The sequence below is a fragment of the Capra hircus genome, chromosome 11, assembly GCF_001704415.2.
Source record: "Capra hircus breed San Clemente chromosome 11, ASM170441v1, whole genome shotgun sequence".
NCBI lineage: Eukaryota > Metazoa > Chordata > Mammalia > Artiodactyla > Bovidae > Capra > Capra hircus.
The window spans coordinates 73,185,017-73,212,188 of record NC_030818.1 but is presented as its reverse complement, the minus strand read 5'-3'; the positions used below and the strand labels follow the sequence as shown (position 1 = coordinate 73,212,188).

The following is a 27,172-nucleotide window of genomic DNA, read 5'->3' as shown; positions in this document are numbered from 1 at the left end:
ACAAGTCCTTATGCTCCCCAGGCCCAGCTTGCACACCATTCATTAACTTTGGGGAAATTACTTTCCTTTTCTGGGTGTACTTTTCCTTATTGCAAAAAGGGAGTTTTGGATATTAATAAATAATCACTTTGGTCTTCTAGCCCAAACAAGGTAGCAGCCCCTCACGACCTCACTCCACCTGGTTTTGAAGAGGGGGCATGTGGTTGAGCACAGGGGCTCTGAAGCGCCCTCTGTGTCCTCTGCCTTTACCATCCTTGAGGGCAGTTCTGGTGTTTATGCAGGCAGGTGGACTTGGTGCTTGAAGGGCAGCCCCACCAGAGCATGACTCAGAATCACAAATGGCTTCAGCCACCTTTCTCGGACTTGAGTGAATTTTCACTAGAATCACTTGGAGGTGCTCTTCTCACAAGCAGATCCCTGGCAAATCCCTCCAACACTGGCTTAAACCTCTGGGGGTTTGTCTGGCACCATTGGAAGTCTAGAAATAGACAGGCTCAAGCTGGCGCAGCAGCACAACCCCCTCACCTCCCCCGCCACCCAAGGACTTGGTTTCACGGTCTCTCCACTCCATAAATCTTTACTTGGCATGCTTGTTGCCTCGAGCTTGCAATGTGGCTGCTGCTCCTTGAACAAGTCTGACACACTCTCATCTATGAAGTTTGCATTTGCTTTCTCTCTCCTGGAGTCCACTTCCTTGCGTCTTTCAAGACTCTATTCCAATGTCACCTTCTTGGTAAGTGACTACTAAGGGAATCGCTACCATCCACCATCACCACCTCCATTACCACTACCATCAGCATCTAGAGCTCCCCATTTCCTTTCTCTGATTTTTGGGGTCACACATAATGTCATCTGAACCTACAAGAGGTTTTTCTTGTTTATGTCTTTCTCCCCATCCTAGAGTTAAGCACCATGAAGACAGGGGCTTCTGTCTGCCCTGTTCACTGATGTACACCCAGCACTTGGAACAGAACTTAGAATACAAGGGTAACAGGCGCTCAAAACATGTGGTTTGTTTTCTTTTTTCAGTGAAGAATGTACTTCAGGAGGTGTGTTTGAATTCTAGGCAGGAAGAGGGAAACTGAGTGTTCAGGAAAAGCAAAAACATTTCCAGAAATCCCTAGCTGACTTCCACTTACATCTCCTTGGCCAACACTATGCCCTATGGGTGTCATCGCTGCACAGTCTGGAAATATGAGTATTTTCAGCTAGGTGCACTGCCCTCCTTGAACAAAGTTACTGTGTAAATAAAGACAAGGGAAGAATGGATATTGGAAAGGCAAAGTGCAGTGTCCACCACATAGATCTATCCTAGATGTAACAAGGCAGAACCTCTGAGGGTGGCAATTTTAGTGCAAGTTATAAGAAAAATGGCCAGGAAAAAAAAAGAAAAAGATGATCCCAGAGCAAATTTTTCTTAAGCCATTCTGTGTGATAGATACACTGGTTGCGAACATCTGTTTTGCTGACTGCCCGGAGCACACTCCACCCCTACTGCTGGCCCCACCAACATTTTTGAGGAATATATTTCTACCACCATTACCCCATATACGTGTGGTTACAGAAGTAGGACTCTTGGAGGTCACGTTCATATATCATGCTCCCATCCATCGGATCCAAACCACTGAATTGGAATCACATTCCCAGGAAGTTGGCACTGGGACTTCTAAGTCTCTCCGAATGACTGAGTCATGTAAACACAGCTGTTGGCAGATGTATTTTCTAAGTCACGGACTGGAGCAGCTGAGGAAAGATCATGCACCTCACACAGACAGAAGTGCAGTGAGATAAAGAGGGTCCTTGTGGGGTCTGAGTCCCTGGTACTAGGTTGTTCCTGAGAACGTAGTCTGTCCTTGTCCTTGGGGGTCCACAGCATGTTTCTGAGTGTCCTTATTTTGTTCAGGCCAGCTTAAGAGAACCTTTGGTCGTGGGGAAGAGTTCTAATTAACACACACTTAGCCTTAGGCAACTGAAAACAGAAAGAAGTGACTCTGTGGAGATCAGGTGCCCAGGAAGAAGAGAAACCTGGCAGTTGCCTTATCAACAACAAAGCTGTCTACAAGAGACCCCAGCCAAGGGTAAGCTTCTGCCCTTTGGCTGTTTCACTGGAATTCTGGAACCACCTAGCTCAGCCACTCGAGTGAGCCCACAGCTAATAGGAGGAATGCTTGGCTTTAAAATAGGATCTCAAGAATAAGGGCCCGGAGATTTGGTTTATTCCCACCACTCTTTGCTTTTGTCCCAGGCTTGCACCACTTGTAGAACATGTAGGGTGCCTATCAGTTCCGAGGTAGAGATGGGCTAGTGAGATGAGGCACAGAGTCAAAAATTACAGGCTTCACAGCCTCATCACTAAGCCCACATCTTTAGCCAAGTTTCCCTATATCTTCTGTAAACTAGGGACAATAACTCCTACCTGGGAGAACTACAGGTGTATAAAGATTGGGCTTCCCAGGTGGCACTAGTGGTAAAGAACCTGCCTGTCAATGCAGGAGACATAAGAGACGCTGATTCGATCCCTGGGTCAGGAAGATTCTTTGGAGGAGGTCATGGCAATCAGCTCCAGTATTCTTGCCTGGAGAATGCCTTGGACAGATGAGCCTGGCGGGCTACAGTCCATACCCCTTGGACAGAGGAGCTTGGGGGGATACAGTCCATAGGGTCACAAAGAGTCAAACACTACTGAAGCGACTTAGCATGGTAGCAAATTATTGATACCAAAAAATACCTGACAAATCCCTAAAGCAGCAGAGCCCCAGAACCCCCTTAGATCTCAGGGCTGGAGCCCAGAGCAAAGGAAGGAGGCCCCTCCAGGAAACCATCAGTATCACCATTTTATATTTTTTTGCTGTGCCACGGGGCCTGTGGGATCTTAGTTCCCTGACCAGCGATCTAACCTGGGCCCCACCACTGGACTGCCAGGCAACTCCCTGGGCTTTACATTTTTTTAGCAGCAGCTACTTCTCATTTCCTTTAAGACTGCCACACTACAGGGAGCCAGCAGACGAACTCAGAGGGAGGAAAAGAGGCCTTGGGAAGACAGGGTGAGAGGAAACTAGTTTTTAATTATTATAATTCGGTACCGACCATGTGCCAGGCATACGGATGTGCTTTTCCCACATTATTGCCCGTTTTAATCTCTCTTGGCTGATAAACAGAGAAACAGAAGGGGCAGAGCTGTGAAATGATACTGACAGCTAATGTGGACAGCATCTAGGCAGTTCTGAAATCTGCTCATAGCTCAAAACGAACTGGAAGGGGACTGCTAGCCTAGAACACGAACAGCTGCTGCCATAACTCGGGCACAGGCTTCAGCCTAGAGCCCAAGTCCTGCCCCTTTGGCCCCACTGCTCAGATGGAGCCCCTGTTATGAAGTAGCCAGTGTTCCCAGGTGCTGATCACTCCCGCTGGGCTCCAAGTACTCTTGAACCCCTCTTGGAAAAAAACCACGGGAGAGAAAGAAGGGAGACCATAAAAAAGAAACGCAGAAAGAGTCAAAGGGAAGAGAAGGCAGGCAACCAACTTTGTAACGATACTCATTCCTTTATTATCGACTGTGTTAATTTGAACAGGGCTGGGGCCTGCAGGCTGCTGGCAGCATTGAGCTGCAGGTGCATTTCAGCTTGACAGAGAGATCTCATCCTAAGCCAAGGAGACAGAGGGTAATGTTTTATATATATATTTATATATTACATATGTCCTGTATCGTCAGCTGTATAGAGTGAAAAGAATGGGCCACTGCCTTGTTAATCGCTGTCCTAAATAAAGACCATAGCAATAGACATGGAAATTTGGTCCTAATCAAGGCCCTTACTTTGTCAACCAAGTGTTGGATACATCAAAAGGAAAAGAAGAGAAAGAGAGACGGAGAGACTGAGATCCAGCCACCCCGGTGGCCCTGTTCCCAGCATATCTTACACGGAGTGTAAAGTGTCCCCTGTGGAGGTAAACACACACACACACATAAACACACGCGCACACACACACACATACACAAACTGCAGGCAGGAACTCCTCCTCTGACCACACCTTGGGCCCAGGCCTCCAACTGAGGGTGGGGAAGTTGGGTACATTGTGCTATAAGACTGTGAGGGTCAAGTGAGCAGACAATGCAGTCGATGTGTCCAAGTGATGAATAAGGGTAACACATGAGGCTTCATCCACAAACAAGAAAGAGATCACTGGGAGAGGCTGCTCAATGCAGGCCTGGAGGTCCCTCTGCGCCCAGGCCACCTGGAAAATTTCTACACGCCACTCCTATCCTAGCCACAGCCGAATCTCTGATCTGAATCCTGAGTCTCAAACCATCTTCTGGGCTCTGATGAAAAATGTTGTTTCCTTGAAGGACAGGAGCCAGTGGAAAATGAATGGCCCAACCACCTGGCATCATAGTTACAGCAGCAATGACAACATCATTGAAGTAAACCAAACCACAGTTTGGTCTTCAGGGCAGAAACTGAGCTGTGTCCAAGAAGGGTTCATTTCCTGATGGAAAGAGAATAACCAGGTAGCCACTCCCCACCGCCACCTCCCACACACCAGATTTCAGGCAGCCCTGTCAGCTTCATGCCTTTCCCCAGTGACTAAACTCCTCATATTCTAGTAACTGGAGACTCCATGTTAGGTCGTTTTTCAGTCCCAAACTATGTGTTTTCATTCATGACTACCTCTTCATTCTTCCACCAAAATATACACTTAAAAGGTAAGTCAATGACAATTTATCTTTCTTTTTGGTAGAAATTTACCCGAGATACCCGGAGACATCTTGGGATGTCACAAAAGGAAGTGAAAGGATTTCCTTAGGGACCAATTTGCACAATGCTGAAGGGTCAGTCTTGTCAACAAAACAGTGCCCAACAAATCTGATTCAGGAACAGGGGCAATGGGCAGAGTTGGCAGGTTGTGCCTGGGTCTCCATCTCCTGTGCTCCATGAGCGGGGAGAAGCATCAGATTCCGTTGCCTTTGTTTAGCCAGAGGGAGGACACTGATCCTCCCACTAGTAGCGGGGATACAGGCAGCTGCAGGGAATGATGAGGGCTGGAAGCAGCAGCATCTCAAAGATGGAGAGTTGGCCGGATTCCTTGTCGGCCAAAGTGACTTCTCAGAGGGAATGGAAACAAATGGACGTCCCTTGATGACTGTCCACACTGTCTCCATTACTGTTCCATATCCCGGAGGTCCCGAGGAGGCAGCGACTGGTCGGTTCACAGTTCCCTTCCCCGAGTTGGGAAGGTGGGCAGGAAACAGTTCGGGAAGCCATGAGTTCTTGCCAAAGCTGAAAAGCATGGGCTGCGCAGATGGGGTCACTGGAGTCCTTGGTAAGGAGCCCGAGAAGTGGAACGAGGCTGTTTGAAGCCCGGAAAGCGGAGAGTGGGGCTCTCCCTCCACCCGAAGCACACGCTCACCATCGGCAGGATGGATGTCTTCTGGCCTCAGCACACATCTTCTATTTCTCTAGTCCCAGAAAGCGCTCAGCAGCTGCTCACCGGCGGCACAGGAGATGGGAGATTCCGGGACAAGCCAGGTAGAAAAACACACACACAGGCACCTGCGTCTTCCCTTCTGGGCGCAGCTGACCGGAAGGAGAGTGAGGGCTGACTGGGGCAGCGGGGTGGGGTCTAAAGGCAAGAGGAGGTGGTGGCTGGGCGGTGAGCACGGCAGGGTCAGGCGAGGGCTCCTTTCCCACACGAACTGAGTTCCACGAATAAATAACATTAATTAAATAAAAGAGGCTAAGAGCCGGCAGAAGCACGCCTGCCGGGGTCCCTCCCCCAACATACGCACACGCACATGCGCCCACACACGCACACGCACGCACGCACATCGAGCGGCAGCGAGATGAGCCAGGGTTGGCCACCCCGTCCCTAGGGGTCTGGGCGGGGGGAGGACGGGGCAAGCCCGACGGAAGGTTGTCACTCGTGGTCGAGCACTGTCGTGGGGCGCAGAGCAGCAGCGGCGGCCAGCGAGCCGTGTGCGGTGGGAGGTGGAGGCCGCTGGGGACTCTGGCACCTGCAGGGGTGTAGATGAGGTTGGGGGGTTGGGGGTGCAGGAAACGGAAAAAAGTGAGAACTTTTCTTTCCCTCATCCTGTCGCTGTAGGAGCTCAGCCCCCACAGCCCCAATTATCAGTCTCCCTTCACGCCCTTTGGGTACAACCACAACCCTCCTCAACGTCCACCAGCCCCCCACCTCCCCAACTGCAGTTTCCGCGCCAAGTCCATTGCCCACTCTGACCATGATGATACTGACCAGGATCTGGACTTCCGGACTTTAGACGTGGAAGGTCTTTCCAGAAAGCTGTCCAACCGCATCAGCCTCTCCATGTGTAGTGCACGGGGGTCTTGGTCTTGGTCATGAGAAAATTCCATCTCAAAGACCGCTGGCGGGGACACATCCAGCTCCAGAAACATGATGTTCTCAGCCTGTGGCGGGAATATCAGGCCAGAGGTGAGCCCTGGGCCTGATGGCCAGCCTCTTCTGGGCACTCGGGGAGATAATGGGAGTAGCAAGGGTGATGAGGCAGATAGATGAAGCAGCTGTTGCAGGCATCCACCCACCCTTTCTATTTCCAAGCTTCTTACCCTGTACCTGGGGTGGGACCCCATTGCCATGGCAACCCGAGCATACTGGCTGATCGGCCTCTTGTATCCCACTGCAGACGTTGGCCGCTTCTTCATTTGGCTGCTATTGCTGTAGGGAAGAGGCTATATTTTAAATCAATTTCCTCTGAACACATAGGGAGAATGATATCATGAAGGGTTATGTATCATTCAGGTAGTCAGGAGGCTGCACAGACTGCGAGTGCTGGAATTTGCTTCTCTTTGCTCTAATACAATCTGACAACTCAAAAGAGTAATAACACAAGAAGACATTTCTTCACTTTTGTTGCTTCAATTTTTTTCCACAGTGAAAAGGTCTGACTGAAGACTGGAATGAAGAAAGGCAATCCAATCTTATTTTAGCTGTCAGACTCACAGACTGGCTTCACATACTACAATAAACCATTAATTAGTGGTTCTGCTTTTCATTTTCTTTCATAGGTTTTAATACAATAAAATGATTAGAAACTCAGGCTCGAAATGCAAGAGCTCCAAAATAGCCAAAACAGTCTTGAAAAAGAACAAAGGGAGAAGAGTCACATTTTTTCAGTCTCAAAACTTATTGGTGGTGGCTTAGTTGCTAAGTTGTGTCCCTCTTTTGCAACCCCATGGACTGTAGCCCACCAGGCTCCTCTGTCCATGGGATTCTCCAGGCAAGAATACTGGAGTGGGCTGTCATTTCCTCCTCCAGGGGATCTTCCTGACCCAGGGTTCGAACCCGGGTCTCCTGCATTGCAGGCAGATTCTTTACCAACTGAGCTATAAGGGAAGCCCCTCAAAACTTATTACAACATTGTAATTCAACTATACATTAATAAAAAAATTAAAAATTACAAAGTTACAGTAATGAAGGCTGTGTGATACTGGCATAAGACATAAGGATCAATGGAACAGAATTAAGAATCTAGAAATAAACCCTTATATTTATTACAAGCAACTGATTCTCTGTAAGGGGACCAAGACTATTCAATGGGGCACGAACAGGCTCTTCAGCAAATGGCACAGATACAGCTGGATAGCCACACACATAAAAAAACGAAGTTGGAGTTTTCCCTTGTACCATATATAAAAAACTAACTTAAAAATTAATCATAGACTTCAATGTAAGTGCTAAACCTATAAGACTATTAGGTAAAACAAAGGAGTAAATCCTCATGACCTTATAAAATGGGAGAAATTATCTGCAAATCATCCGTGCGATATGAGTTGTATTTCAGTTCAGTTCAGTTCAGTCGCTCAGTCGTGTCTGACTCCTTGCAGCATGCCAGGCCTCCCTGTCCATCACCAACTCCCAGACTTCACCCAAACTCAGACCCATTGAGTCGATGATGCCATCCAGCCATCTCATCCTCTGTCGTCCCCTTCTCCTCCTGCCCCCAATCCCTCCCAGCATCAGAGTCTTTTCAAATGAGTCAACTCTTCGCATGAGGTGGCCAAAGTACTGGAGTTTCAGCTTTAGCATCAGTCCTTCCAAAGAACACCAAGGACTGATCTCCTTTAGAATGGACTGGTTGGATCTCCTTGCAGTCCAAGGGACTCTCAGGAGTCTTCTCCAACACCACAGTTCAAAAGCATCAATTCTTTGGAGCTCAGCTTTCTTCACAGTCCAACTCTCACATCCATACAGGACTACTGGAAAAACCATAGCCTTCACTAGATGGACCTTTGTGGGCAAACTAATGTCTCTGCTTTTGAATATGCTATCCAGTTTGGTCATAACTTTCCTTCCAAGGAGTAAGCGTCTTTTAATTTCATGACTGCCATCATCATCTGCAGTGATTTTGGAGCCCCCAAAAATAGTCTGACACTGTTTCCACTGTTTCCCCATCTATTTCCCATGAAGTGATGGGACCGAATGCCATGATCTTCATTTTCTGAATGTTGAGCTTTAAGCCAACTTTTTCACTCTCCTCTTTCACTTTCATCAAGAGGCTTTTTAGTTCCTCTTCACTTTCTGCCATAAGGGTGGTGTCGTCTGCATATCTGAGGTTACTGATATTTCTCCTGGCAATCTTGATTCCAGCTTGTGCTTCTTCCAGCCCAGTGTTTCCCATGATGTACTCTGCATAGAAGTTAAATAAGCAGGGTGACAATATACAGCCTTGACGTACTCCTTTTCCTATTTGGAACCAGTCTGTTGTTCCATGTCCAGTTCTAACTGTTGATTCCTGATCTGCATACAGGTTTCTCAAGGGGCAGGTCAGGTGGTCTGGTATTCCCATCTCTTTCAGAATTTTCCAGTTTATTGTGATCCATAAAGTCAAAGGCTTTGGCATAGTCAATAAAGCAGAAATAGATGTTTTTCAAGAATTCTCTTGCTTTTTCCATGATCCAGCAGATGTTGGCAATTTGATCTCTGGTTCCTCTGCCTTTTCTAAAACCAGCTTGAACATCAGGAAGTTCATGGTTCACGTATTGCTGAAGCCTGGCTTGGAGAATTTTGAGCATTACTTTACTAGCGTGTGAGATGAGTGCAATGTGCGGTAGTTTGAACATTCTTTGGCATTGCCTTTCTTTGGGATTGGAATGAAAACTGACCTTTTCCAGTCCTGTGGCCACTGCTGAGTTTTCCAAATGTGCTGGCATATTGAGTGCAGCACTTTCACAGCATCATCTTTCAGGATTTGAAACAGCTCAACTGGAATTCCATCACCTCCACTAGCTTTGTTTGTAGTGATGCTTTCTAAGGCCCACTTGACTTCACATTCCAGGATATCTGGCTCTAGATGAGTGATCACACTATTGTGATTATCTTGGTTGTGAAGACCTTTTTTGTACAGTTCTGTGTATTCTTGCCACCTCTTCTTAATATCTTCTGCTTCTGTTAGGTCCATACCATTTCTGTCCTTTATTGAGCCCATCTTTGCATGAAATGTTCTCTTGGTATCTCTAATTTTCTTGAAGAGATCTCTAGTCTTTCCCATTCTGTTGTTTTCCTCTATTTCTTTGCATTGATTGCTGAGGAAGGCTTTCTTATCTCTCCTTGCTATTCTGAGTTGTATTTAGAATCTATAAATAACTCTTATAAATCAACAATAAAAAGACAAATAATCCAGTTTAAAACTGGACAAAGGATCTGGATAGCCATTTCTCCAAAGAAAATATATAATGGCCAGTAAGCACATGAAAAGATGCTCAACACTATTAGTTATTATGAAGATGCAAATCAAACCCACAGTGAGATACCACTTCATGATATCTCATTGGCTACTAGGATAACTATAATCCTGGAAGACAGATAATAACACATGTTGGTGAAGATACAGAGAAATTGGACCCTCCAGGCATTGTTGGTGGGAATATAATATGACGCAGCCTCTTTGCAAACAGTATAGCGGTTCTTCAAAAAGTTAAACATGGAGTTACCATATGACCTGGTACTTCCATTACTAGAGGTACATAGTCAAGAAAACTGAAAACATATGCCCTACAAAAACTCATACATGAATGTTCAAAGAAGAATTATTCATAATAGCCAAAAAGTAGAAATAACCCAAATGACTATCCATTTATGAAAAATAAACAAAATGTGGAATATCATAGAATGGAATATTAGTCAGCAACAAAAAGGAATGAAGGACTGATGCTACAACGTAGAAGAACCTTGAAAACATTTTGCCAAGTGAAAGATACTAGATATAAAAGACCACATGTTGTATGATTCCATTTATATGAACTATCTGGAATAGGCAAGTCCATAGGGACAGAAAGTGGATAGACTGGTGGTTTTCTAGGGATGCGGACACTAGGGAGCAAATGGGTTTAAGGTTTCTTTTCGGAGTGACGAAAATGTTCTAGAATTCAACAGTGGTGTTGTTATATAACTGTGAATATACTAAAATCCACTGAATAATACACTTTAAAATGGTAAACTTTATGTACAGTTTATATCTCAATAAAGCTATTACTTATAAAACAAAACTCAGGCTTTGCTTTTAAAACATGCATATTCTTTGACCCAAATTCCCATTCCTAGGAATTTCCCTATGGAAATAATCAGAGATGGGGTCAAAAATTTGGGATGTTTGCTCCAATATTATTTACAAGTACAAACAATTAGAAACAAACCAAATGTGCACCAGAACGGACAAGTTAAATTATTCAGTCATGTGAAGGAATATTATGCAGTCATATTGTTTTTGGCTTCATGTAGCCATGAAAAGATTTCTACAACATATTAAGTAAAAAAGCAAATAAAAAGATGAAATTTGCTTTGATTTTAAAGAAGTGTGTATACATGTGTGGATGCTTAGAAAGAAGTTTGGATATTCAACGAAATGTTAACAGTAATTGTCTTTGGATGGTTTTACAATTTTTAAAATGTATAAGTTTATATCTAATAAGTTATTTCAAATACTCAGAAAAGCACAGAAAATAATATACATCTGTTTACCTACCATCCAGTTTTGCTAAATCTTAACATTTTGTTATACTTAACACCAAATCTTTTTTGAGAAGTAAAATATAGGCACAGTTTTTAAGACTTTCCTTCTCCAGAATTAATCCCTCTCTTGAATTTGGTGTTTATTAACGTCAGGCGTGTTTTAATATTTATATATGTATATATTGAAAAACAATATATATAGTATTATATGCCTATTTCTAAATTTTGTACTGTATAGTACAGATACATTTTTGTGTGCCCAAATATGTCTTTTATATTTATCCATGCTGCTCTAGATTAGATGATTACAATTTAACTATATTGATTATCTTAAGGTTTCAATATAGCATTTTATGTTTTTTATATGTTCTCTTGTTGATGGACATCTAGGTCAATTCCTTTTTCTCTCTCCCTTTCTATTTAACACAGTGCTGTTGTAAAGACTTCTGTATGTATAGGTATCTTTAAGTATATATTCAACAGTTTCTTTGGGGTATATACCCAGGAATGGAATGGTTCCAACGTGCATCTTCAGTTTTACTAGATATTGCCCAAGTGGCTATATACCTACAAGAAAGTTCCCATTGCTTTATATTCTGGCCAACTCACAGTATGTTAGACTTTTTATACTCTCAGCAACTTAATGAGCGTGAGGTATTTGATTATTCAAAACAAATAAAAATAGGAAAGAAAACAAGACAGTTATTTCCACTAAAAAATTAACAGGGTTTAGAGTCAGGCAGATCCAAGTTTGAATGTTGGCTCTACGCCTTAGGCTTTGTTACCTTGGGAAGCAGCTTATTATCCCTGAGCTTCAGATATCTCACCATCCTACAGAACTGCTGAGATTTAACAAGACAAGCACGTAGCACAATACACCGCAAGGGCTCAATACGTGGCAGCTGTGATGATTATTTATTCTCAGCTCCACTTGCTAATTTCAAACAGGGATATGAACAAGCAATGAAAAAAGCCAAAAGGCAGACAGAAGATAGAAGAGAAGAAAAAACAGGCTGAGTAACTCAGAGATAGGACATTCTGTCCTTGACTAGGAGAACAAGCCGTGCAGGACCTGACAGAACAATGCCAGCCTTCTGCCACAGCAAGTAGTGAAAAACCACAGTCTCAGGTTTTATCTTAAAGAATGCTGGATTCCACTTAGGGTTCCCACCAACCCCTCTTCATAGATGAAAAGGAAGGAAGGAGGAAGCTGAAGAAGCCCCAGCTTGCTCTGCTGCTGTGGACCCTCTGAGAGGTGGGGAGGCGGCTCTTGGCGGAGAGGAGCAGGGAAATTAGTAAAATAATAGCTTATCATTTATAAGGTGCATCTCTGCATCTCATTAAAACTTTACAACTTCCTGAGGTTCAGATGGGACAGAAAAGGAGACTGAGGCTCAGAAAAGTGAAATGCCTTGTGCGCCCAAGGTCATACAACTAGAAAGAGACTGGGAACTGAACTTTCCCAAATGCTCCTTTTAGATGCCATGCTGTCTTTCAGGAGCACACACACAACTGTCTGGGCCTCAGCGTGCCTCGAAGGCTGCAGGCTCTGGGAACGGGACAAGCGAACAGGGCTGGACGAGCAGAGCCGTGGATCAGTGTGAATTGGCAGCCTGACCCAGTAAAGATGCCAGGGCTATTCTGGGTGGCAGGAGGGAAGAAGAGGGTGGGGGAGGGGAGTCTGTAACTGGGACACCAAACTTCCATCTCCTCTCTCTCTGCCCCAGGCCTACTTTCCATGATTGATCCCTCTGTAGTAAGCAGGTTGTGGCTGACAGCCCAGAATGAAGGCCTGGCTCTGGAGTATCCACCCAGAGAGCCACAGCAGTTATCCTGTGCTTAGCAGATCCTCAGAGTTCTCTTAGGACCCTCTCTCCACATCACTTCTATCACAAGATTATATAATATTCTCCCCTTAATATTAAAAATATCAGTCCCATCTCAGAGGCTGATCCCAATCTCATTGCCAGCTGTCTGCTTACCATACCTTTCTTCTATTCTGAAAACCAGCAGCCAACATCACAGGGTGTGTTTTCTCATTCCATGTCCTTTACAAGCACCCACCACAGCAAATCTGACTTTTCTCCATGATCGATCAGGTGCCCCCGTCCCTGTAGGTCAGCTGTCCACCTTGCAGCATCCCTTGGCTCATCTGAACTGCCCCACCCCCTTCCCATGCCCCCTCCGCATGGCTCACCGCCTGCCCGGGAAGGCAAAAACTTCTCCTAGTTTCAGACTCTTTTTCAGTTTTCACAGGCCTGGGAATAAATCTAGGGACTCAACCCAGAGCTGAGAATGTTCTGACTGAGGTAAATTTTGCCTCTGTAACAAAACCAGCTTAACCTTCTATCCTTATTCTGTTTAGAGCAAGGAATGCTCTCTCTAAACTTGGAGGCAGCCTGATTTAAAAATCAAAATCTAAAACAAAAGCAACAAGTCAAACTGTCCTTCTATGGCACTTGTAAGGGATGATGACAAACTGATTTCTCTGGAGTCCCCAAAATTATCATGTTGGCTTATTGGTATGACAGCAACCATTGATGGACCATCTCCTCTGTGCGAGGTAGTGGCCTAGAACAGGCCCCCACCTCCCCAACACACACAGACACATGCGTGTTATTTCATTTCAATCTTGACAGTCCTGCAGGGATTTTTGTTTCATCATCCTGACTTTGCAGGTGAAGAAACTTGGGTTCAGAGAAGTTAAGAAACCTTCTCAAGGCAGAGCAGGGACCAGAATTCCAAATGTTCTACATCCCAAATCCAGCCTCTTTCTACTGCACCATGATGCTCTGAAAAGAATCTGGAGTGGCCAGGAATGCAAAGAGCAAAGGGCTAAAGTTACAAATAGGATTTCTGAACCGCAAAACATGGGCTCTAGATACTACCAAATATACAACCCTTAGAAGACAGCTGTGTATAAATACAATAAAAAATAAAGTCTATTATGAGAAGCCAAACATAAAAGGTCCTACTTGTAAAACTGTGATGGTTGAAGGTAGCTGCCAATATTTTCTTTTCAAAGTAACTTTAACCAAAATTATTTGCGATTGTGGAACAGACCTCACCTGAAGTTACTGTATATCAGCGAGAGACAGTAGAGAAAAGAAAAGGGACAGACTTCCAAAATAAGTTGATATGAGTGTGTTTCAAGGGCTCCCCAACAATAACTCCTTGTTTTAGAAAGAAGTGCAGGGAAGAGTGTGGGGGTAGATGCCTGCAGCTAGAGGAGGAGAGGAAATGTTTCTTTCAGCAAAAGCTTTCTAGAGGGACAGCATGACTTTAGGTAATTTCTTTCCAACAAGGCTTTTGTCCTCTCATTTTGAGTAGCCTTCAGTGTCTCATCCCCAGAACACCACAGGCCAAAGTGAAGCAGAATACTCCACAGGTGAATTGAGCAAACAGGACAATGCCTTCATTCGTTAAATATATTTGGGGACAGAAGAGGTTTTCAGCCCTGATCAAGTTATATTGCAAACAGTGGGACCCAATCCTCCCAGAGAGGCAGCTTGTTCCACAGTCTCAGGCCCCAGAGCTCCCAGAAATGGGGGAAGCTGCATCCAAGGCCCTCCCCTCTCTGGCTGTGAAAGGAGGGGTTTGGGGCACAGATCCAGGCCAGTGACTCTGACACCAGGATGCTACGCTGGGGCGCTCTGTGCTGACTCATTATCTCACCTGGAAATTCCAATTAGGAGGAAAGTGTTTTTACTTTAACCACCAACTGCTGTGGAAAAAAAATTGCTTTCATAAAAATCTTCCTAGATCTGTTACTACTTCTCTGTTGTATTTTTGTGGTTTTTTAAAAAGTTCTGAGATAAATATTATTTATTGCAGTTATCAGACAACGGACAGGTGACATTAAAAAAGAAAATAATTTTTGGAGGAGTAATTCAGAATAGCATGTAGTTGACTACCTGCTATTTATTAACAAGTCTTTTTGAAGTAATTTATTTATTGGAATTTTTTCTTAAAGAAATCTATAATACCTGTTTATATCAACTGTATTTAAGTACAGTGGAGAACACTGGGATGTCACAATTACCTTAATACTTTTTACCCTTACCCAGATTATTTTCTACACAAAATAAATATTCTGCATTCCGAAGAGGGACATACAGATTCTGTATGAAATAGCATGGTTAAGTTGTGAATATACTTAACCGTAACTTTGAAAAAGCTTGTGAAAGTATTTATATGTTTATAATTTTAATATAAAATTTTATGGGAACACAGTCCTTTTGGGATCCAGTCAGAAAGCTGCTAACGGAGACATACAAATGCGGGCTGGTGAACAACTGTATACAGATTTAAGCCAACAGGGTATGTACACTGGTTCTTCCCAAAAAGGTATGGAAATGAAAACACTACAGAGTAAGCTAAAGCAAGCAGCTTTTGAGGAATGAGCCAAATTTTTAGGCTTTCCAATGACAAAGAAAACACTGAATCTTTCTCTCTTTGCCTTACTAGGCTGCTGCTGCTGCTGCTGCTGCTGCTAAGTCGCCTCAGTTGTGTCCAACTCTGTGCGACCCCATAGACAGCAGCCCACCAGGCTCCTCTGTCCCTGGGATTCTCCAGGCAAGAATACTGGAGTGGGTTGCCATGTCCTTCTCCAGGTGCCTTACTAGGCAGGAGAGGGAATAAATCAACAGTAAGCAAAGATACCAAGTAGAGGACTTCTATTTTACAAGCTGTTACTGGTATCTACTCTAAATATTATTTAACATGTGCTATTTTAAGATAGCTGTTTTAATTTTTTTAAGTCTGTGTATGGTTTTTCAGTGTATGCACACCACTTTATTTTTACAAAAAGAGAAATTATTTTAAAAGGTAAAAAAAATTTTAAAGTTATTTGAGTAAAAGGAAGAAAGCAAACTTAAAAAAGAAGTAGAATAAAGAATGGAAATTCATACACATTAAGCAGAAAGTGTATTTTAGCTTCAGGCAAAGTACCACCATGCTTTGAAGTCTGAATTGTGTGCTTAGGCAGTCAAGTAAAAATTGCAGGGACAATGTTTTGAGAAACGAATAAACTCCTCTGAAGCATGAAATTTTCAAAACTCAAATCAAGATCCCTTTCCAGTTCCAGATTAAAGGAAGAGGCATGATTAAATGCAATGCACCATCACAGGTGGGCTGGTGTGGGTGGGGAAGAATTGCCTTAATGGATATTATTGAGCTAACTGGCTAAAATTGAATATTGTTTGTTGTGTATTCGTCTGGTGTCAATACAGAATTTCCTGAATCTGATCACTGTACTGTGGTTATGTAAGAGAATGTCCTCGTTCTTAGGAAATATGGGTAAAAGGTTGACTGCAACTTAATCTCAAATTGTTGGGGGCAGGGGATTAATCAAGCAAGACGTGGCAAGATGCTAACAACTGGGGAGTTTTGGTGAAAAGCACATGGGAATTCTTTGTATTATTCTTGATTTTCAAAATTAAAAATTCAAATATAAATCAACTATACTCCAATAAAAAATTTTAAAATAAAGTTAGCCAGTAAGAAAAAAAAAAAAAACCTTTTCAGAGCTTCTCTCATCCATCTCTGTCTAATGTAAAGAAATTCCTCTACCTACAAACTTTCACCTTAAGAACTTTGTAAGCACAAAATAACCTTACAAAACCTCACCAGCATCTTCCTCCAGTAGATGGCAATGAAACAGTAGTATCTGAACCTAGCTTCCCAGTAGAATCAGCTGGAGGCTTTGAAAAAACAATTAAAAAAAAAAAGTCCTGGGATCCACCCATACGACCTCTTAAATCAGATTATCTGGAGCCCAGCTCAGAGGCGATTCTAGATGCAGCCAGGGTGGAGAACATCTGCAATAAATGATATACTACTACAGGTCTCTACTTAGACTGGAAAGGTGGATTTTAACTCCAAACTGACCCCATTGAAAAGTCCTTTACTCATGAACTGGCTGCTTACCAACTTACACATGGGGTATGTATGTCAAGACCGGTTCTTCCCAAAGAGTAATGGAGATGCAAACACTGCAGAGTAAGCTAAAGCAAGCAGGTTTTGAGGAATGAGCCAAATTTTCAGGCTTCCCAATGACAAAGAAAACACTGAATCTTTCTCTTTGCCTTACTAGGCTAGGAGATGCAATAATTCAACAGTAAGCAAAGATACTGATTGCAGGACTTGGGCAGGATCAGCCCTTCAGAAAGTAGGCAAATCAAGTAGGCAATCTGATGCTCCAGTGAGGAGTTATAGATCTCTAAAATTAGCTTCCCACTCCAGCTTTGGGGAGACTCTTGCCCTAACTTGGTATTAATATTCCTAGGATAGATAAAGAATTGCCGGGGGAGTGCACTGGTGTCCTGCCTCCGGAGCACCCCTGTACACAGATTTTCAACGAAGGGGCAGTGGTTCGGCTGGGTGAGGCAGTCACTCGGCTGGGTGTGCCTGTCCAGTCTTGTTCTTCAGGGCCACCAGCAGAGGGAGCTACACACCCAGCCAATGGATGCAGACTAAGAGCTAGGACGTGGAAACAGGTGGAAATGCTGAATCACCCCGCTGAGTAAGGCTACAAAGACCTCACCTGTCTGTCCTTTCTTGATCCGGTTCCTTTTCTGTATTCCTCACTGGACTGTGAGCTCTGACTGTGTCTTACTGACCTTCTGTCTGCAGAGTCTCCCACAGTGTCTGACACACAGTAAGTGCTTGGCAATATTATCTATTGATGCTGTTTTGGGCATCTGACAAACGAATATTCACCAGACTGGCCAAATGTTAGCCAGCTAGTATTTTCTGGACCCACGAGACACTGTATTTAACGTTCCTTCCTTCATGGAGATCCCTGTATTTGGTCCTGAAAAAACCCATCCTCCATCTCCCCCAAGCGCCTGGCCACCCCTACCCAGGGGTGAGCTTGAGAGTCCCTAGGCCCAGACAGTGGGATGGGAGACTCACGCTCCACTAGGAACAAGGGGCTGGAACTTCCACTGCTCCTCCTCGCAGTCTAGGAAAAGCCGGTTCATGATCTTGTTCTTCTCCTCTGGGGGGATGAAGTTCTCGATGATCAGGTACCTGGGAGCAGGAATGAGGTAGAGATGGGGGTTTGGGGAGTGAGACCACGCAGTGTAGGTGAAGGTTGCAAGAGAAGAGACAAGCAAGATACAAAGAGGCAGAGGGAACAGAGAAAATGGAAAAACCAAAAAGTCGGGGGGAGGGGGTCCCTAGAGAAACAATGGAGCCTGGAAATCAGTTTCTCAAGCAAAGATTATAGACTCAGGGCCTTAGGAGTTACTTCTGGGCAACACCCAGCATGCACTTTACAAGGTTCATCTAATGCAGGCAGAGGACAGAAAGGAGAAAACAGGAGGTAGAAGATACTCCAGTGGGTCCCTCCCCCATTCATTCCTTCCATTCCTATGGGTCATGGACATGGGTGAGGAGACAGAACTGAAGCCTTCAGGAAAGAGAGGAGCCTGTCAGGGAGAGGCCCGGAGCCTGAGAGATGGCTGTGCGGGCCCCAGCTGGGAAGAGAAGGGGCCCTACTTGAGCTTGAGTTCCCGGGTCTGCTCATTCTGCGCCTCCTCCAGGTCCTGCCGCACGCGGATGTACTCGTCATGCTGGTCCTGGATCTCCGCCTTCACCGCCTGCAGCTTGGCGTAGAGCTAGCGAGGGAAGGTGCAGCTCAGAGGCGGTACGGAGTGGCACCCAACGAGGCTTGACTCCCCCAGCCTGCAGGCTCAGGGTCCATCAGCTCAGTCCAGGATGAGGCCAGGGTCCCCGTGTGAATGTCCCTCCATCCATCAGGTCGGGTTATTTTAAGGGCTGCCTCGTCCCTCCTACACCGCTCACTCTCAGCTGCTGTCCACATCGTACAATGCTCAAGTTTGATGGGACCTGGGGAATCTTCTGGTCCAACACCCTCTTTTTATAGATAGGAAACTCAGGCACAGGTTTGCTCAAGGTCACACACAAGGTGCAGAAGAGCCTGAATCAGGACCCAAGTATCAGGACTACTGGTCCAGGGTTCAGGGGAGCCTCAGCCAGTTTGCAAGGTGGCCTATCCCACTCCAGCCTCTCCAGAGGCTCTCAAAAGGAGGGGTGTGGGGAGGGCAACCCCGACCCCACTGTCTGTCCCACTCCTAACACACCGCGAGGTATGGAAACTGGAAACTGCCACTGGAGCTGGGCCTCTGCCGGGCCTGCTCTGGAGCAGCCACCTCAGCAATGCAAGGGCTTTCCAGGCTCTTCCAGAATCCAAGCTGGAATCTGCGGCTTCCTGCCCTAGGCCCTCAGCTCATGCGCCTGCCATTCCCTGGCCATGGACCTCACAGGGTCCTGGTGGCCAATACTCTCATCTCTGGAGGGCCTTGTGCTTCCTCTCTGAGCTTTCCCAGGCTCAAGTCTCCACTCCCCTGGCCTGCTCAGTGCCTGACTATCCAAACAGTGACTCACTGGTGACACTGCAGGACAGGGGCAAGTGACCCAGGACGAGGGCAGCAAACCTGCAGAGTGGAAGTGAAAGCATTCCCAGCCTCTCAGGCCCCTCTTGAAGCAAGAGAAAAGGTTCTATTCCACCCAGACCCCTGCATCCCCTGGCTCCTCACCCCAGCACCCAGGCAACGTAACTCAAGGGGTCAGCGGTCAAGCAAAGTGGGGAGGGGTCGCTAAAGCACAACCTGCCTTGGGCAGGTGACTGCCAGGCCCTCACACACACCCAGACCCAGGGTCCTGCTGTGCCAACTTACCTTCTTGAGTTTCTTGGTTTTGACCTCCACCTCCTGCTGCAGGGATGTGTAGGTGCCCCGGAGCTCCATGGTCTCCTCGTCCCGGAGCATCATCTCTTGCTGCATTTCCCGCTCACGGCGTTTCTAGGTGGGGGCAGGGGACAGGGCTCAGAGGAGCAGCACATACCGGCAAGACCCAAGGGAGCTCTGCCTGTCATGGAACCTGGCTCCGTTGTGGCCACAGGAGCCAGGAGGACACAGAGAGGTTCTCACAGCCCAGGTCCATCGCTCCCACCCCATCCTCAGTGGAGGCCTCTCTGGACCTTCTTCCCAGCTCACAGGGCCATGCTTTTGCAGGCACTGCCCCACGTGGAAGGAGACCCCGCCCCTAACCGCTGGGGCTTCCAGGGCCGTCTACCACATCCACTGATGCCCAGGTACTGGCTTTTCAGCTGTCTCAGCCTCTCCTGTGTAGTATCACAGCTGATGGATAAGACCAACAAACTGTGGTTCTTGATGCTTTCGGAAACAGTTGGTGAAGAACTCACACCTTTGTGGAAGGTTTGGGAATTAGGATCGGGTGCCCTGTAGAAGCTGACATCATGGAGAGCCAGCACCTGGGCAGGTGGACCCATAGGATGCACAGAGTTAGGTTTTCAGCCCTGTAATTCCAGGGACCCTGAGTTCATGATGACTCACTGCCTTCAGCCCCCCAGACCTGACCTCAAGGCCATGCACCACCCCCCAGGGACCTGAAGCCCCACCTGCTCGGCAATCTCCTGCCTCTTTAGTTCGAGCATCTTCTGCTGCTCATTGGTGTGATCCATGATGTTCCTGCCCCCGATGAGCAGCTTGCTCTCCATGGCCTGGGGACACAGAGGGGTAAAGAGATGGGTTTTCAAAGGGCCAGAGCAGCCCCAGCTTGAGAGGTTTGGCTTCCCTGCCCTTCAGGGCGAGAACAGAAGATATGTCCCAGATGGGGGCTCATGACCCTCACCAAGAAGGAAGTTTTCCCCTCTAGCCTCGTGGGCCCCAGCACAAGGCTCCCATTGTAAGCAAGACCATTAGGTGAGACAAGGCAGGGAAGCCCTCAGAGAATACAGGGCACCTGATCTGTTTGCTTTGGATACGGAAGGAAGGCTGGTTCATCATGCCCGGGGAAGGGAATGCGGGCGGCGATCTAATCCTGGCAACCAGGACCAGCTGGTGTTCAGGAGGCAGGGAGATGCAGGATATAGTCTCTGAGCAGCCTGGCCCTTTAGCTAACTGGCTCCTGACTCAGGAAGGGGGCTCTCATTCAGGCAGCAGGAAAGGGTCTGCTCTTCAGCTGGAAAACAGAAGAAAAGACATCGGGAGAAGACTCCCCAGCACTGAAGGGCATTTGGGGCCCCAGAAGCAGCCGGCGTTTGGAGATGGCCAGAAAGACTTGAGCTCCACCCACTCACTGCAAGGTCTCAGCCCAAATACCCTTCATCTCTCACATCTGTAACCCTGGGGCCACCCCTGCTCTGAGAAAGACAGCCAACAGACATCCGCTGAGCGTTACTGGCCAGGTGCCTCCAACTTTACCCCCAGAGAGACCTCAATCAATAAGGAAGGAAGCTAAGAGCAACTGGCTTCAGGTCACGCAGCTGGTTAATAAAGAGGTGAACCAGTCTCCCCACTGAGCCCTGTGCTATGCGCAGCCCCTCACCTGGTGCTTGGCACAGACATTGTGTAGGTGCTCACTGAATCTGAAGCTTAAAGAATAACAGCCATGGATAAATTGTGCCAGTTGTGACTACATAAAATGCATTTTCACTGTTGCTAGTCTGAGGGTGCTGCCCAGCTGTTCTCTGATTTCATCCCAGGCCTCCTGGAAGGCTGAAATCACCTTGAGCCACCAAAAGAAACTGGCTGCCTCCCCACTGGAATTCTTCCCAGTGGAAGTTGCTGATCGACTGAGGGCTCTCAAAGCAGGGAGTGCTGGCAAGAGAGCAGGGGGTCCCTGTATCCCATACATCATGGATGACAGAGCAGGACAGGGGTTGAAGGTGGCTTCTGGAGGGGGTCAGAGGTGGGGCTTCTCCCAAACCAGATGCTCTAGAGAAGATTCGAGTAAGGGAGGCACAGGGCCACAGCTGATGCCCTGCTTTTTTCTACCTGATTTAAAGACTGGGGATGAGGGTGGAGAGAGAAGCACAGGGCAAGGAATCAAGAGAAAGAAAATAATTCTTTTCTCCTCACCTGCTATGTGCCAGGTGTCTCACACTTATTTCTGCTCATAACCCTTTAAGCAATGGATCTCAAGATTTTGGTGTACATTAGAATCACCTAGGGAGCTTTTAAAAGGCTCAATGAACAGACTACACCCTGAAAGTGTTAGTCGCTCAGTCGTATCCAACTGACTCTTTGTGACCCTGTGGACTGTAGCCCTCCAGGCTCTTCTGTCCACGGAATTCTCCAGGCAAGAATACTGGAGTGAGTTGCTATTTCCTACTTCAGGGGATCTTCCCAACTCAGTGATCAAACCTGGGTCTCCTGCCTTGCAGGCAGTTTCTTTACAGTCTGAGCCACCAGGGAAATCCCAGACTATACCATACCACCAGTTAAACTGGAAATGGAGGAGGGTAGGGAGGTGGTGGGGAGAAGGCAATGGCATCCCACTCCAGTACTCTTGCCTGGAAAACCACATGGATGGAGAAGCCTGGTAGGCTGCAGTCCATGGGGTCGCTAAGAGTTGGACACAACTGAGCGTCTTCACTTTCACTTTTCACTTTCATGCATTGGAGAAGGAAATGGCAACCCACTCAAGTGTTCTTGCCTAGAGAATACCAGGGAAGGGGGAGCCTGGTGAGCTGCTGTCTATGAGGTCACACAGGGTCGGACACGACTGAAGCAACTTAGCGGCAACAGCAGCAGCAGCAGCAGCAGCAGGGAGATGTTGAGGTCCAGGCATCGGTGGATTTTAAAGGTTCCCAGGGGATTTGGGGGTGCAATCAAATTGGAGAATCACTGCTTTCTGCAGTCCCCAGAACCAGCATTATCTGAGAACTTGTTTGAAATGCAGAATCTCCGGCCCTCCACAGGCCTAGTGAATCAGCATCTGAGACCCCCTCCAGTAACCTGTGTGACATGCTTTAGGGACAAACTATAAGCACCATCATTTTTCTGATGAAAGCTCCGGGAGGTTAAGTAATCCATCCAAGGTCACACCATGGCGGTTGCATATAAACGGAGACTCCAGACCCAAGTCTGCTTGATTCCCAAGCCCAGGCTCTTCCTACCACAGACACTGTGCAGTGTTTTAGGAAGCAGAACCTGCCAATAGAAAAGCAGCATTTTCCAGCAAGAGGAATCATGTCTGACTACTCTACAGAGACAGACTAGATTATTCCAGTCCACGAGGAAGCCAATGGCCAGAACTTAAGAGGTTAAAATGCTCCTGGCACGGTCCTACATCAGCGGTTACTCCATGGGGGAGGGGGAGAGGGAACAGAGAAAGGGGAGGGGAAGGAAACCAACAGGCATCTCTCCAGATGGAAAAATGTTGAAATGTCAGAAGTCATGCAAGAAAGGGTGCACAGGGTGAAATGCCAACTTCACAGATGCCCCCAAATCCCTGCAGGTGGGAAAGAGCAGGAGAATTTCTAGGCCATGTGAAAGGACCAAAAAATGGCAGATGAGCTTCAATTAGTTTTACATTGGGGAAAAAAGTAATCCTAAATCTTCATTAAGTGATAGCTGTGAGCAGTCAGTTATAAACCACAAAAAGAGGAAAAGCGAGGAGTAATTCTCTACGGTTCCCAGAATACATTGGCTTAATATGCTGCCACAGCTAAAAAAGCCAATAGTATCTGGCCAGGTACCATCACCAAGGCTTTTTTGGAAACAAAGCAAAAATCATTCTACCCTAATATAAAACCATGATGCAGCTGAATCTGGAGGACTGTCTACAGTTCTCTCACTGCTTCTCTGGGGACTTGAAGGAGAGAGAAGATTCAGAAAAGGGCGGCTAAAACCATGCAAGGGCTTAAAAAAATTAGGACTCTTCAGATGGCAAAGACAGAGAAAGGCTAAGAGAATGGACCTGGAAACAACACCATCAAAAGGTGTGAAAAGCAAAGATCTAGGCTTTTCTAATCAACCTGTGGTAGGGAGAATAAGAGCTTATTCCTTGAATTTTTAGGACAAAGGGAAGTTCATCTTTACAGAAGATAATATATTTATGGAATGTGATATCTCAAGAGTACTGGATTGAATAACTCACAGTTCATCAAGGGATTCTGGGGACATATTTTTAACCTTTTATTGTCTTTCTCTGCTTTCAGAAAAAAAAAATTCACTAATGTCAAAATAAGCACAGAAATAAAACAAACTGGAAAAAAAATTCACATATTCTTCATCATATAAATTAGCTTTTTACCCCAGATTTTTCCATATGCACACATCATTTTTCATATCTATAGACATAGGATAAATATAAGTTTGCTGCTGCTGTTTCAGTCGTGTCCAACTCTGTGCGACCCCACAGACAGCAGCCCACCATGCTCTTCTGTCCCTGGGATTCTCCAGGCAAGAATACTGGAATGAATTGCCATTTCCTTCTCCAAAATATAAGTTTATATCTTGCTATTTCCACTCTATCAAATAGCTCAAGAATTTCCTGAACTAACACAACACTGTAAATCAACTATTCTCCAACAAAAATTTAAAAACAAAAGAATTTTCTGTTACTTTAATGATTGCATAATATTTGAGCTTCCCTGGTGGCTCAGACAGTAAAGAATTCGCCTGCAATGCAGGAGATTCGGGTTCAATACCTGGGTCAGAAAGATCCCCTGATAAAGGGAATGGCTACCTACTCCAGTATTCTTGCCTAGAGAATTCCATGGACAGAGGAGTCATAATATTTAGAGTGGATAATTTATAATATAAACCCCATTATAAGAAATTTTGTTTGGCTGGTTAATGTTTACAAGAAACACTCTTATGCATACAATTTTTTTGGACATGCTGCTCGGCTTATAGGCTTTTAGTTCCCAGACCAGGGGTTGAACCTGGGTCACAGCAGTGAGAGCATGGAGTCCTAACCACTGGACTGCCAGAAAATTCCCAATTTTTTATCTTTTAGATGATTTTCTTAGAAGGAAATTACAGAAGTGGACAAAAAGTTATAAACATTTTGTATATCTGAGAACATACTGTCAAGTTACCTTTCTAACAGTTTTACCACTTAAAACCACTGCTGGCAATAAATAACGGAACCGCTTTTATTCATAGTCATGAAGTATTATCATGATTTTAAATTTGGCTTAACAATAGATATAAAATTGAGTCTCCTATTTATATTCTCTGTAGCTCTGTGGTAGGCTTGCAAAGGTTTGCTCTCCCCTCTTCCAACATGCGTTTTTTTATGCTTGCTTTTTTGTGTTTTGGTGATTTTAAAGTGAGGAGATGGACGTGACTTAAAACAATTCTTTGTTTATTCAGCCCCCACCTTCTCCGGCTACCCACACCCAGCTCAAGAAGTTGGACACAGGCAGACTTTAGGCTGCCCATGAGGCCTGGAATCTGATGTATCAGTCAAGGCTACCAGGGCCGCCAAGTCCCAAGGCTCCTCCCACTGCCACCCTCATGCCATCGTGCCCCGGATTGGTTTCTGTCTTGGTTCTTGCTCATTTGACTTCGTGTTAGGCCTCCTCCTTGGAACTCTGTTTCAGGGTTTTTCCTTCTGGCCAGGGCCTGGGCTCCAGGCAGAAAATTTCTGGGAGATGCCTGACTGCCCGTATCACCCCATTCCATTCGTCCACTGCTCCTACACGTCTCTGCCTGACCCGCCAGGACCCAGCACAGACATGGTCTGAATGACAGCCAAATGTGCCTTATTGGTTTCTTGCCAAGTCTTGTCCACTGGCCCAGCCTACACTGTCACTCAAGCCAGCCTGATAGAACTTGTCTTGTGCTAGAAAAGGGGGCTGGTCCTGGCACAAAAACCTGGGGGTGGGCCCCAATCCAGGTGCAGAGTCTGAGCTCCCTCTTCTCCCCAGCCTCAGTCCATCGCTGCCTGCATCACCCCCATGCTCTGAGACATGTCATACGTGGCTTTGGTTCTTCGCTTTGAAACAGTTTTGTGGTGGTTTTTTTCTTCTTTGCTTTTCTCATTTTTCTAAGGATACCAGTAACCATCTCCTCCTTTTCCTCAGAGATCTCTGCCTTTATCACCTAAGGAGGGCAGGGGACAAGGATGTCTCAAATCCCTAAGCCCACTTCAGGCTGGAAGGGTACAAAGCAGAATATGGGGTTTCCAGTTCCCAGGAAAAGTTCCCCAGAGCTCTTAGCTGCCCCAGTTAATGCTGCCTTTGCGATTTCTCAGGGAAAAAGAGTCCAGGTGGGTGGAGCCTGTAGACAGGGCTGGGTTTGGTTCTACTGGTTCTGAATATGTCCAGTGTAACTAAAGGCCAGCAGAGGCTGTGGGGGCGGAAAACAGGGCAGGGAGTTGCAAGGACATGGTCTGACTCTTGTGAGAGGGAAACAAATCACCAGACAATTAAGGTGACCTCAGGGAATCATCAACCCCAATGCCCTGTGCTTCACAGAGGAGGAAACTGAGGCCAGAGATGAAGACTTCTAAGTCTAGAACTCATAATTAAGGAGTCGGTATGTGTATCTGTTGAGGCTTCCCAGGTGGTGCTAGTGATAAAAGAATCTGCCTGCCAATGCAGGAGCCGTGGGTTCAATCCCTAGGCCGGGAAGATGCCCTGGAAGAGGAAATGGCAACCCACTCCAGTATTCTTGCCAGGATAACCCCATGGACAGAGGAGCCTGGTGGGCCGCAGTCCATGGTGTTGCAAAGAGCGGGACACGACTGAAGTGACTGAGCACACACATGCACATGTATATCCGTTCCTATATTGACTACACACTTTCCAAATAATTTCCCAATTTGATTAGGGCCTTTGCTTAGGGTATTAGAGGCAGGTCAGCTGCTGTGACAATTAGCAATTTACTGACCGGAGACATAGTAACACGTTTTTTGTTACCCGAATGTTACTGACTGGAGTGTTTCAAAATTCACTTACATAACAAATCCCCGGCCACAGGCATTATTAGTTCCTGCAAAATTCTCCCAGTTAATAGCAAAGATCACCACAGGGACCAGGCCAGCCTGCAGATACAGCCTGGGATATTCAGAAGCTGCCCTCTTCCCATCCCAGGAGCAACTAAAGTGCAAAATCAGGAGTACAAAGGAGGCCCAGTGCTCATTAAACGCTGGTCTGGAAAACCAGCAAGGAGACAGCCAGGCGCAGCCAGCCACCCTCTGAGGAGATACCATCAAGTATGATTTTACAGAGAAGCCAAACAGGCTCTGCCTTGTGACTGCCAGCTAACCTATGACATTCTGCGAGAGACAGGAATCCTGGCTGCCATTTGCCATATGCCTGGGTTGGGTCCTTTTTGCATTTATCATCCTATTTAATCATCACAAGAACTTCACGAGATAATGAATATGATCCCATCCTCAG

General features: G+C 46.1%; 1 protein-coding gene across 1 annotated transcript in view; it reads right to left on the bottom strand.

Annotated features, from left to right (window-relative positions):
- KIF3C (kinesin family member 3C) overlaps positions 3,521–27,172 on the bottom strand; it is a 35,943-nt gene continuing 12,291 nt past the window's right edge. Inside the window, exons 2-8 of the mRNA XM_005686937.3 lie at positions 20,432–20,533; positions 19,689–19,811; positions 18,487–18,605; positions 17,899–18,015; positions 6,582–6,690; positions 6,250–6,422; positions 3,521–6,010 (exon numbers count right to left, since the gene is read on the bottom strand). Coding sequence (XP_005686994.1) covers positions 5,914–6,010; positions 6,250–6,422; positions 6,582–6,690; positions 17,899–18,015; positions 18,487–18,605; positions 19,689–19,811; positions 20,432–20,533 — 840 coding nt within the window. The 3' untranslated portion in view covers positions 3,521–5,913. The remainder of the gene's footprint in view (positions 6,011–6,249; positions 6,423–6,581; positions 6,691–17,898; positions 18,016–18,486; positions 18,606–19,688; positions 19,812–20,431; positions 20,534–27,172) is intronic.